The sequence below is a fragment of the Prionailurus bengalensis genome, chromosome B3, assembly GCF_016509475.1.
Source record: "Prionailurus bengalensis isolate Pbe53 chromosome B3, Fcat_Pben_1.1_paternal_pri, whole genome shotgun sequence".
Classification (NCBI taxonomy): Eukaryota; Metazoa; Chordata; class Mammalia; order Carnivora; family Felidae; genus Prionailurus; species Prionailurus bengalensis.
The window spans coordinates 30,240,847-30,254,599 of NC_057355.1; the positions used below are offsets into that span (position 1 = coordinate 30,240,847).

At 38.9% G+C, this 13,753-nt stretch overlaps 1 protein-coding gene and 1 pseudogene across 2 annotated transcripts in view; one reads left to right on the forward strand and one right to left on the reverse strand.

The window, feature by feature from the left end:
* Positions 1 to 13,753, reverse strand: part of PEAK1 (pseudopodium enriched atypical kinase 1) — a 313,862-nt gene that overhangs the window by 53,650 nt on the left and 246,459 nt on the right. For both annotated transcript variants that reach the window (XM_043554944.1, XM_043554943.1), the window contains exon 6: positions 1,791 to 1,984. In XM_043554944.1, the coding sequence (XP_043410879.1) occupies positions 1,791 to 1,984 (194 nt within the window). The remainder of the gene's footprint in view (positions 1 to 1,790; positions 1,985 to 13,753) is intronic.
* Positions 9,861 to 11,676, forward strand: LOC122468390 (annotated as a pseudogene).

A 13,753-nucleotide genomic window follows, 5' to 3' on the forward strand; every position in this document is an offset into this window, starting at 1 on the left:
AAGAATGGGAAAAGTTGAGTAAGCTGTTTCACTATAAAATCTCTTCCAACTGGAAAATGGTATCTAAGACGGTTGCTTGGGTAAACTAATATATTCTCCCCAACACCTAAATCATACAAGTCTTCTAGAACTTAGAATGGAAGTCTTTTCCTTACAGAATGTGTTTTCAACTGCATGTGCGTTGTTACAATGAGTTTCTCAAAAGGACGTATTAGAGCATTTCTCCTACAGTGTTACCTGAACCTTTTTGCCTTAAGGGCTCATTTATCTCCAACTACACTAGCTGATCTTAAAATAATTCTTCCTTACTAAAACCTGATAAAGGAAAAAGACAAAGAAGATGAGAAACTAGGCAGAAGAATGCTTTTATACGCCATTGATTTCTACCAGTGTAAGAGTTGGTCAGAGGTCCATAAGGATCTTGCCAGTGCTACACATGTGGTAGTCCAACTCATGCTATTCCCCTCTCTCCTTACTTCATGGGAGAATAATAATGAGAAATCCTTATCCAGCCCTAGGCTTTGCTTTTTAGAAGAAAGGAAAACTATGAGATGCTCAAGGAAGGAAGACAGATCGAAAGTCACTGGGTACTCAAGGAAGAAGAGTGAAGATGATTGGAAAACTGAGCATCTTTGTATTGGCAGGCACCTTTGAGGTCATTTAGTCCACCCTCTTCGTAGGATTCTTCTTCACTGCATCTCTGAGAGATGGCCCTTCAGCCTCTCCTTAAATACTTCCAAAAATCAGGATCTTCTTTCTTTGAGTCAGCTTGCCCCAAGCCAGAAATCTGAGACATTGATTCATCACAGATTCTTCACATCATTCATATCGAAGTAACCACTAAGCCTTATGTATTTTGCCCCTTAAGTATCTCTGAAACCTGTCTATTGTTCCCCTTCCCACTGTCTTAGTTGAGGCCTTTCTCATGTGGTCGTGCCAAAGTATCCAACTACTAGATTTTAGGCTACAAATACTTCACTTCTAATCTATCCTCTCACAGCAGCCTGTAGAGTAGATGTTCTAAAATGCAAATTTAATCACATTATTCTTCTGCTTAAAACCTTTTGATGATGGGTTACTATCACAAAGAGCAACAAGTCTAAGGTTTTAGCTTGAAATGCATTATCTCATTTAACTCTTCAGTTCATATTTTAGCACCACTAAATCGTTGTGGTGTCCATGTGCGCCAAGCTGGTTCATACCTCCATGGTTTTGCTCCTGTTGTTGCTTTGGGTTGGAATACTCTTTCCTCCCTCTGTCAACCAGCTAGATCAGTTCAAGAATTACCTCTAGGAAGGCATCTTTTGACACCCTCCCCTGTGTAATATAAAAGATATTCCATGTGTATCTCTATCACTGAATTTATCATATAATACTGAAATCATTAACAAACAAGTTCATCTCTTTTCCTCCAGGTGAGTCCCTCAAGGCAGGGACCATGTCACACCCTTAGCACATGGCACAGGACTCATGGTAGCAGGTGTTCAATATATGCCTAGTAAACACCAGGACTTTTTCTGATGTGAATTAAAATTTTTGGCTCCACACTGGTGCTATATGAAAGGCTGAATCATTATGTTGCACAACTGAAACTAATATTACACTATGTTAACTAATTGGAATTTAAATAAAAACTTTAAAAAATAGGGAAAAAAAAGAAAATTCATGGCTCTAGTGTCCAGTGTTTGCTCCATGCAGCAATAAAAACCATCTCTCCAGGGAAATATAGCATTTGGATAGTGCATAAAAAGGAAAGGTTTAAATATTATTCATATGACATTTTTACTTACCTAAGTTGCTATAGGTTGCACTACAGGGATTCATGTCAAGAGTATCTGAAACATCTTCTTTTTCCTCTTCCCTTTCCAGTTCAGGTAGGGGCAATGCTGCTGGGACAGAAGCACAGCCTCCATCATCTTCCCTCACAACAACAGATCTTGGATCCCGAGGAGAAAAATCCTCTGTCACTTCATGGGTTTTGTGACTGAAACAAAATCATACCATGGTTATACTGGCATTCAAAGGTCTTGCTAAAATTTAGATTTTTAGAAGGCATTTACTTGCCATAAATGTAAATAACTAGCCCTAGAGTCATAACAATGGGTCATAAGCGCTCAAATACTTGTCTGAATAGAAAGCAATCCTTCGTGCGGGCTGATCCTTCTATTTATCTTGATCCAGACATATTGAGAATCCAGTTTGGTAGAGGAGGTATGGTAAGCTCAGAGGGAAGCTTGAGAATAAGAAGGTAAGAAGAGAAAAATTTTTTTTTAGGCAGAAGGTGGTGATAATAGTGGTGAGAAAGCTGAATGCTTCACTAATTAGACACAAAATACACACATACTTAGTGAACTATTTAGCATACTTACTATACTACAGTACATAACACTCTAGCAAGTATCAAATACTTCATATATTTACTTTATTTAGTATATAGTATTTACTACACACTAAAGTATTTAGTAAAGGATCAGGAATCAAGTTGAGATGAGACTAAATAAGGATGTTAAGCAAATGTCTTAGTAGGTAAACTGAGGCCAGGACAGTCTTGTTGCCAGGAGGACAGAAGCATCAACCTTTGCCTGCATGCATGCATGCAGCAGCAAGGCAAATGGAAAAGAAAGTTCTGCATTCTAGTTAATCTTACCTATTAAAATGAATCTGAAATATCCTATTAGCCACATACCACAATGTGGCATATCCATAATACTCTGTGTTTCCAATCTTGTTTCACTGCCGCCTGCTCATTTGCGTATAGCTAGCTTTTCCCCAGTTCCCATTCTACCTGACCTATCTATTCTGTTGCTATTAAGTACAAGGGGATGAAATGGTCATTAAATGTTGGTAGAAAAAACTGGCCTAGTTAGGAAATCTCACTGAGCTATCCAACAAAATAAATTCGAAATCAAGCATTTTTAATGGTTTCTGAAAGTGTTCTTAGACTGTCATATACCCACCAACTCTTCTTCCTGTATTATTTTTTTTTAGTGGGCAAAGAGAAAGAGGCAAATATCCTACATGCTGTTTACATGTTATTTCTGGATTTTCAATTGGCAGTGAATCATGGTGATATTTACAAGTTCTTTAAAAGAGGCACTTTGTTTGATCATGTGTCATCAGAACATATATCACCTGTGGATTTGAGGGAGTAGATCTGAAGAAGCAGTACCTTCTTATCAATCTTTCATTATGGAAATTATGCATGTGTCTGAACAGAAAACAGGCCTTGAAGTCTGCTGGATATTCAACTTCAAAAATACTCCTTCAAAACTGGCAGAGCCAGAGGTCTCTATACACTGGGAGTGAGCAATGAGCTAGAGGATCCTTTATGGTTCCTTTATGGTACCACTCTCAGGGACAGTGGTAAAGTGGAAAAGCACCACTGGTAAGGCACCACTCTACCAGCAGCCAGTAGGGTGGTTCATGTAAAGGAGGCCTCACACAGTAAAAGCATGCTGCCTCTAAATGGACTGCTCTATGTCATCAACCCAAAAGAAGGGCTGCAAACAAAACTAGTTTCTCATAATAGGGATCATAAAACTAAGGTAAGAAGAGGCCTCTACTTCCATTCATTAGTAAAGACAAAGGAAAGTGACATTTCTGAGACTCTCTTGGACACCACTTAATGTAGATCACTAAGTAGTTATCAACATGCTGCAGGAGAAGGAAAATGATGTTTACTGGGCAAAAGTTCACATAAACCATTTCTGATTTCAGAGCAATAAATATAAAGGGACATTCTCTTCTCAGAGTCAATTTAAGATATTCCCTAAAATGTGGTTTTTAGGCTCCTCATCTCCACAAACTTGCTTTTGCCTTTTCTCCTTCTTCACCCAATCTCCTCATTGTTACCAGAAAGCTCTCTTTTCCATTATCAAAAAGGATTGGTAAAGGTTGGTTCAGAAACCACAACTCTACACTCACCTGTCTGCTTTCCTCCCAAGGAACGGGCTATGTACAATGAGCCTCAGCTATTGTGAAAACCACAGCAAGAGTTGCTGCTGTTAAACTGTGAGGAATTCCCTGGGCCTGTTCCCACATACATGAAACACAGCTCTGTGCTCTTAAGGGCTTCTCAAAACAAAATATGGATGTTAAAAAGTAAGAAATGTAAAAGACTCACCCACTGTACTCACTCATACAATTCCCCATTAAAGGATATTCTACAGGGCCTTCTTTGGTCTGTTAATCATGTTCTAAAGCTCTGATGTACCCGAGGTCCAACTGAGCTCAGGAGGACTACAAGTAAGATACAAGTTTCGAATTCTGCACCTTAATATCATCCACTGCACCTTGACCTTTACCTTACGGGTTTGGTCTGGGAAATGTGCCAAACTACCTCTGGGAAACTAAGCAAAGTGAAAACTAGTTTTATTAACTCTTTGAGGACCAGCACAACACAATCTATATTCCACATAAAGATTAGTTTTCAGGGGCGCCTGAGTGGCGCAGTCGGTTAAGCGTCCGACTTCAGCCAGGTCACGATCTCGCAGTCCGGGAGTTCGAGCCCCGCGTCAGGCTCTGGGCTGATGGCTCAGAGCCTGGAGCCTGTTTCTGATTCTGTGTCTCCCTCTCTCTCTGCCCCTCCCCCGTTCATGCTCTGTCTCTCTCTGTCCCAAAAATAAATAAACGTTGAAAAAAAAAATTAAAAAAAAAAAAAGATTAGTTTTCATAAGCACATGTTAAAATAAGTACACTGGCATATTAAACCACCAATTAAAATAATCATCAGCTATCAAGAACTACACAAAGAGAATTGATGAAAGTAAAATCACAAGGAATTGCGAATGGATGCTAAGATTGGCATTTACTGTGACAGCAAAGTCTAAAAGGAAGGATTTTTTTTAAAAAAGTGCATCAATGGTATGTCACATCCTAATGCTTGAGAGAAGAACACCTCTTTGTATGATGAAAATGGTAAAAGAGATGGGAAAGGGAGAGGTGTTGAGAGTTCAAGCTTAGAAGTGGTAACATGCTAGGACTAAAAAATGAAAAAGAATTGAGAACAGCATCAGAGAAGGTTGACTCAGACACTATTTATCAATAGACAAATTGTCTAGGAAGAAAGAAGGAAGTAAAAATCTGACAAGTTATCTAAGGCATATTAATTTTATAAGGGAATATAATTTTTCACCATTGATTTCTTTCATAGATATAAAATCAGAAAACCCTCCCGAATAGTAAAATGACACTTTCCTAGATACAAACTTTATCTCCTAACAAAATAGTTCACCACCAATATTTTGTCGAGAAATGTTTAAGATAATAGGGAAAACACCAAAATGGGAATCAGAGAACTCAGGTTCTGATTACTTGATCCTCTGTACAAACTAGAGGACAGCATCAGGAAGGAGATAATAAAGAAAATGAAAATTTCCCCCATTTCATCCATGAGACAGAAGGTAAAAAAAATCTTCAAAATGAAATTACAAAAAAGCTACTAGAATTTCTAATACACTATATCTTAGCATATCTTGAAATAACAAACATGACCAGGATAACTAGATTTTTTTTCCAGGTAAGTACAATTTGATATTCATTACTATAAAACAGAATTGTTAACTGGTATATGGCTCACAAAGAAGAAGTTAGTGCTTTTCTATTTCTACTATTTAAATTCATGTTGAAACAATCCCTAGTTCTATAGTGCTATGAGGAATGTCTATGATTACTATGGTGTTGACTTCTAGGTCCTTAATTGTCAGGTTGAGTCAAACCAGACTTAGCCTGCTCTTTTACTGGACCCTCAGGATCCACTCTGCATTCATGATGGAAGACAACACAAGTTTGCTGGTACCTCAAACTTTTTGACCGACTTTTCCATTAATGACCAATTTGTAATTGAGATTTTGTATGTTTGACCTGACACTTCAAAAAAAATCACATCATAATCTCCACAAAGAATTCTCATTTTCTGAATGTGGAGAATGAACTTAAGGTGTTCAAAGGAAACTGTAACACTATTACAGATTTGTCTGTTCTACAAATGAATCCCTTGGTAAGGTTAGCTCTCATCAGTCTACAGTATTCATACATAATTCAAAGCTGCATAAGCCATCTCCTGTGGGAAGCTCACTTGGCTTACCCAGGTGGTAGGATTAATCATTACACCATCAAACAAAATAATCTTGTTTTTTCCCTGGCAAATCCGTTGAAGACAAATTTTTGTAAAAATTCTGTTAAATGTCTAAATGCACTTTTTAAAACGCAAATCAAATTCTACATTAGAGTCCTTTTTGTATCCAAGTATTTCCACAATTTCAGTTCAACTTTATCTTCAAATTCGACTACCTTCATTCAGCTTCAGAAGGGACCATAAACGAAATCAGGCTTCTACAGAGACCATCTGCCTCTTTGGGCAAATGGTATTCTAAATTCCCATTTGCCAGCTCTCTTCGGCAATGACATTTGTCTCTATTTGCCTAAGACAGCCAATAAACAAATGTGTGATTTTTAAAACCTCTTTTTATTCCTAAAATTCAAATCAAAGCATATCCAGAGATAGCATTTCATAGTTTTGTTAACTGTTTCAGACCTGCTGATTTCTGGGGTTGCTGGGGATGATGGACTTTTGCAGAAATGGAATATATACTAACACATGAGGAGAGTTCAAAGTTATCAAACCCCACACCTTCAATCTATTGGAAGCAAACTCCATTTTTCTGTCCCTGTACGCCCCGCCAATGTGACATTTCTTAATCCTATCTTAGTTTTCAGGTCTTCAACTTGATTTTGCTACACTTTCCAATTACTGGCATTCTCAGGTAGAAAAGTGTTGTGTCCATTGATCACTATCTTAGTGTCTCCAATTTTCCACTAAGCCTTCTGTGGTCTTTAACTGAAAACTTCAAACTTCTCCTGAACTGAGATTAACCTTTAACTGAGATCTGATGAGCTCCTGCTAATATGTCTAACAGAGTCTGGTCAAACACACCAACTCTTACTGGTGAACGAAGTGGCTAGGTCTTAGAATGGGGAAGACTGGCAGCCACGTGCAAGGTCTTGAATAGACTCTAATTTTCAGATACTGCATGGTTTCACTTCTTTTTTTAAACAGATGTGAATAGCAAATTAAACGTGTCTTTAGGCACTAGACCGCAAGACAGTGAAGTAGATAAAAATATAGGCCACTGTAAATCACTGTCATCTTCATAATGCCAATAAAAATTACAGTTTTAAAATTGTATGAAATACAAAGTCAGAATACTATCTGTGCAAATTAACAGAAAAGATAAATTAATCTTGGAAAAGAGCAATAAAAGGCGGCTGTCTTTTTCAATTAACAGGGTTATAGAAGGAGCTTCTCAGTATCACCATTTAGGCCTTGGCTCACTTCTAAAGAATGGTGTGAGATACTGATGTATATTTCCTGAAAAAGCAAGATATGAAAAGAAAATGCAGGCCTTTCTACTAGAACTACCCTAGGGAGGATATGGAAGTCATTTTTTGGGTCCTTGACTTTTTACCCATGCCCAGAAACACTGGAGAAGCAAGTCACTACACATTTTCCCACCCTCCTCTTATCTCCCTCAACTGTCCATCTGCCCTTCAAGTCAGAGGATGGAGATGATTTTGTATACTAAACTCTCTAAAAACATTGGGGGCTCAAGGAGGACATGGGAACCAAAACCACTCAGAGCCTATTCCTACTTGACACTGTACAAGCCACACACTTTTCCATTTAATTCACGAAAACATCTCAGGAGGTAGATGCAATTGCTTTCATTTTACAGATGGGGGAACTGAGATTGAGAGCAGTGAAGTGACCTGCCCAAGATTATAAGGAAACTTCGGTAGTAGAGTCAGGATCTGAACTGGATACTCTCCTACTCTGACATCCACCACACTGGCACCATAAGGCAAGCTTGATATACTGTAAAGACTCAACAATAAATGCTTATGAAGATGAAGTAGAGTGTATGATATTTACGGTTCTTACTTGAAGCCCTGGCTGGATAAAGTCTCCTCTGAAAGTAAGAAGCAGTAATAGGTCAAGTCTCCCAACATGCAGCACTACCTCAGTTCCTTGTATCAAAAGAGGACAGAGGTGAGCACAAAATGCTCACCTAAAATCTCTATTTTGTTCCACTGATCCTCTGTTCTACATCCTTGTGACCCATCAGGGTCATGTCTGGACTACCTGCAGGCCTTCAAGGCCTTTCACAATGAGGCTGCAATGTATGTTTCCATCCTTATTTCAAATTTTCTTTTTTTTTTAAAAAATTTTTATATTAGATATAATTTATAGTCAAATTGGTTTCCATACAATACCCAGTGCTCATCTCAACAGGTGCCCTCCTTAATGCCCATCACCCACTTTCTCTTCTCCCCCACCCCCCATCAACACTCAGTTTGTTTTCAGTATTTAAGAGCCTCTTTATTTCAAATTTTCTAATACACAATCCTTCAGCTTCACACAAACCAACGTATTTCTACATCATAATTCCTTGTCCCTTGGATACCACATTCTCCATCTTTGCTGAACCTACTTTCCCTTCCTAGAGTTCCCTCCCTTTTTCTTTCCATATATTTCAAACCCAGCCAGTCACTAAAGACTACTCAGGTCTCACACTGCTCACAACATCTTTGGGTCTGCAGGAACTCTTCCTTCTCTGAACACCCATAACAGGTGTTCTGGATGAACGTTTGTGTTCCCCCCAAATTCATATGTTGAAGCCCCTAAACCCCAGTGTGACTATATTGGAGATGGGGCCTCCAAGGAAATAATTAGATTAAATGAGGTGATAAGGGTAGGGCCCTGTCAGATAAGATTGTATACTTGTAAGTAAACTGGCCAGTCTGTGGTATTTTAAGGTAGCCTGAGCAGATTAATATAAAGGGTCTGAGATTATAGCAAACACTCAGTAAACAGGTGCTGAATAAGTCAAATCACATGGGATCTGGACAGCAAGGCACTGGAGAAGAGTATTACTAGGATCCTCTACAGGTTCTAGTGTGGAACAGGACATCTCCCTGATGCAGAGTGGAGCCACATCCATGTGCCAGCAGCACAGAAAGGCCAACGACTGATTCCTGAGTCTATATCCCCACATAAGAACTAGGAGTGGGGGTGGGAGCTATCAGCATGCACTGCTGTCATTGTGTTGTTTTTTTCAGGCAAGCCTTTCTCCCTGCTATTAACAAATCACCATTATAGAAGCACCATATGAGGACAAACTGCTTGTCCTGGAATTAAACTTTTAAATATTATTACCTGATGACTCTAATCAATACCTACTACAATTATGTTAAATAATCACTGGCTCAAACTGTGGCTTAGAGGTCTGAATACAGGCCTGGAAATTAGAAACTCAAATTTCATTTCAGCTCTGTACCACTGCTTCTCGGTCCCTGTCTCCCATTATTCATCTAAAAAATGGCTGTGGTGACATTTATAGGAGTGTGTATTAATTAGGAAATTCAAATAAAGTGCTTTTAAGAGAGTGAAGAACTATGTTCAACTGTGCCAATGTTGAGTACTTTAAGACTGCTTGACAGCTCAGTGAATCAGTACACATCCCTTACTGGTCACAGACTTACCTTCTTGCACTCAGGCTGGCTTTATAAAAGACATGGCAGACACCAACAGACTCAACAACCACCACCAAGAGTGCAACAAAAATCACCTAGGGGTCAAACACCTCTAAAGTCAGAGTCTGGCTCTGCTACCTGCTTGCAGAGTGGCCCTGGGAATGTCACTGAGCCTCTGTTTCTCTGTCTTATAAAATAGGAAGAAGCATGCACTGTCATAGATGTTGGGACAAATGAGATAATGTGAGTGAAAGTGTTTTAAGAATTATATAGTGCCCCTTCCTTGCCTCCAATGGCCTGCCTCAACGCCCTGCCACTGCCCCGCAGAAATGCTTTGATTACCCACAGTCCTTTGCCAAATTAGACCAGTGTCCAGGGCACTGGCTCCTCATCTCACTCAGACTTATACCAAAGATGTAAAATTTGGTGCAGATGCCTGAGCCTTAACGCTTCAAGGTGTAGACCTTTTAGCTGATGCTGTAGCTGTTACTATGGGGCCAAAGGGAAGAACAGTGATTACTGAAAAGAGTTGGGGCAGTCCCAAAGTAACAACAGATGGTGTGACTGTTGCAAAGCCAATTGACTTAAAAGATAAATATGAAAATATTGGTGCTAAACTTGTTCAAGACATTGCCAATAACACAAATGAAGAGGCTGAAGATGGCACCACTACTGCTACTGTCCTGGCACGCTCTATTGCCAAGGAAAGCTTTGAGAAGATTAGCAAAGGTGCTAATCCAGTGGAAATCAGGAGAGGTGTGATGTTAGCTGTTGACGCTGTAATTGCTGAACTTAAGAAGCAGTCTAAACCTGTGACAACCCCTGAAGAAACTGCTCAGGTTGCTACCATTTCTGCAAATGGAGACAAAGAAATTGGCAACATCATTTCTGATGCAATGAAAAAGGTTGGAAGACAGGGTGTCATCACAGTAAAGGATGGAAAAACACTAAATGATTAATTAGAAATTATTGAAGGCATGAAGTTTGATCAAGGTTATATTTCTCCATACTTTACTAATACATCAAAAGGGCAGGAATGTGAATTCCAAGATGCTTGTGTTCTGTTGAGTGAAAAGAAAATTTCTAGTGTCCAACCATTGTACCTGCTCTTGAAATTGCCAATGCTCACCATAAGCCCTTCATAATTGCTGAAGATGTTGATGGAGCAGCATTGAGTATACTTGTTTTGAATAGGCTAAAAGTTGGTCTTCAGGTTGTAGCTGTCAAAGTTCCAGGTTTTGTTGACAATAGAAAGAATCAGCTTAAAGACATGGCTATTGCTACTGGTGGTGCTGTGTTTGGAGAAGGGTTGACTCTAAATCTTGAAGATGTTCAGCCTCATGACTTAGGAAAAGTTGGAGAGGTCATTGTGACCAAAGATAATGCCATGCTCTTAAAAGGAAAAGGTGACAAGGCTCAAACTGTATCCAAGAAATCATTGAATAGATATCACAACTAGTGAATATGAAAAGGAAAGGCTGAATGAACATCTGGCAAAACTCTCAGAGGGAGTGGCTGTGCTGAAGGTTGGTGGCACAAGTGATGTTGAAGTGAATGAAAAGAAAGACAAAGTTACAGATACCCTCAATGCTACCAGAGCTGCTGTTGAAGAAGGCATTGTTCTGGGAGGGGCTTGTGCCCTGCTTTGGTGCATTCCAGCCTTGGATTCAATAACACCAGCTAATGAATCAAAAAATTGGTATAGAAATCATTAAGAGAACCCTCACAATTCCTGCAATGACCATTGCTAAGAATGCAGGTGTTGAAGGATCATTGATAGTTGAGAAAATTATGCAGAGTTCCTCAGAAGTTGGTTATAATGCTATGCTTGGAGATTTTGTGAATACGGTAGAAAAGGGAATCATTGATCCAACTAAGATTGTAAGAACTGCTTTATTGGATGCTGCTGGAGTGGCCTCTCTGTTAACTACAACAGAAGTTGTAGTCACCGAAATTCCTAAGGAAGAGAAGGACACTGGAATGGGCGGAATAGGTGGAATGGGAGGTGGTATGGGAGATGGCATGTTCTAATTCCTAGAATAGTGCTTTACCATTATTAATGAACTGTGAGAGGAAGCTCAAGGCAGTGCTCCTCAACAATAACTTCAGAGAAGTCAGCTGAAGGAAACAACTGAAGAAAAGGCTGGCTGATGGCTAAGAAAATCACTATAACCATCAATTACTGGTTTCAGTTGAAAACATATAATGGTTTACTGCTGTCATTGTCCATGCCTACAGATTATTTATTTTGTATTTTTGAAAAGACATTTGTACATTCCTGATAACTGAATGCAAGAGCCATGTACCAATGTACTGCTTTCAACTTAAATCACTGAGGCATTTTTACTACTATTCTGTTAAAATCAGGATTTTAGTGTTTGCCATTACCAGATGAAAAGAAGGAGCCTTTCTGTGGAGAGTAAGACTAATTGTGTACAAAGCAGAGAAATGTCCAATTATGTGACAACCTTTGTGTAATACAAATTTGTTTAAAGTTAAAAAAGAATTATATAGTACATGTGGTTTATATATACAATGGACTACTACTTGGCAATGAAAAAGAATAAAATCATGCCATCTGCAGCAATGTGGATGGAACTGGAGGGTATTATGCTAAGTGAAATAAGTTAGTCAGAGAAAGACAGATATCATGTTTTCACTCATATGTGGCACTTGAGAAACTTAACAGAAGACCATGGAGGAAGGGAAGGGGAAAAAATAGTTTCAAACAGAGAGGGAGGCAAACCATAAGAGACTCTTACACACAGAGAACAAACTGAGGGTTGATGAGGGGGCGGGGGAGAGGGGAAAATGGGTGATGGGCATTGAGAAGGGCACTTGTTGGGATGAGCACTGGGTGTTGTATGTAAGCGATGAATCACAGAAATCTATCCCCAAAACCAAGAGCGCATTGTATACACTGTATGTTAGCCAACGTGAAATAAATTATATCAGGAAAAAAACAAAAAATAAAACAAAAAAATTATATAATAAGATATTGGTATTTAACTTTGGATTCATTAGGCGAACAAGGAAACAAAACTGACCCAGTAAGTGAGGGAAGTCTCAGCTGGATTCTTTACTTGGGAATATATTCATTATGAAACTCTAAGCAAGGCGGCTTACTTCTCTGGAGTTTTATCACCTTCCAGAAGGAAAGGAATGTAAAGCTGTCTGAAAACCACCCTATCATGGTGCACATAAACACAACTATTCTGCATCATTCTGTGATTAGGATAAAGTGAGATATCAGTTTTCTCTAAAAGGATTACTTAAAAGTTCAATAGTAAGGACTTTATGAACTCATCTAACTTTAAGAACCGTATGTCAGCAAATGTAGATGTGATCTTGATAAATGCTTATAGTCCAGAAGTTTCTTTAGAGCAAAGAATATATGATCAGGAGAGCAAGCAGCTATTTTCAGCTTCTCTCTCCAATTTTTTTTTTCTTTATGAGAAGCAGGAATTTGATTTTCAGAGGCCATTCTGGTCCTAAGCATGAAAAGATGACTTTGATAGGGTTCTCTTAGCAAAGAATAGAGATAATGCAAATTAAGATAAAACTGGAGCATAAGCATCAAAAAAAACCTTTAAGCTTCTAACTTTACAGAAAGAGAAGGGCGTTACATTCTACCACATTCTGAAAAGTGCTCAGACTTTCTTTTTCCATACTATATGTGCATACACATATGTCTATAAAGAGGCCCAGACTTTGGGTACTTTAGTGAGTAGCAAACCTGTATAGTGTTTGGCTAGAATGGACATAGGCCACTAGTATGCCTGAAAACCACAGACAAATCAGGTATTTATTATAGCTTAGTTCAGAGGCTCAGTCAACTTTTTCTGTGAAGAGTCAGACAGTAAATAGTTTAGGCTTTACAGGCCACATGGTGTCTGTTGCACCTAAGGTTGCTGTTATAGTGCAAAAGTAGCCATAGACAACATGCAAATGGATGAGTGTGGCTGTTTTCCAATAAAACTTGATTTACAGAAAGGGGTGACAGGTTGGATTTGGCCTATAGGCCATAGTTCTCCAACTTCTTCTATATATCCTTGAACCCTGGAGTGGATTAGAAGGTTCCTAGAATCGACTCCTGGATTACTAAGGAATATAGCTTAGTTCTATGGGTTCTAACAAGATAAAAAAAGATCTTGGAAGGATAGAGGAAGGCTTATACAGATGAATGGCATTCCTAAGGCAGCAAAGGTGTGCCAAACCTTAT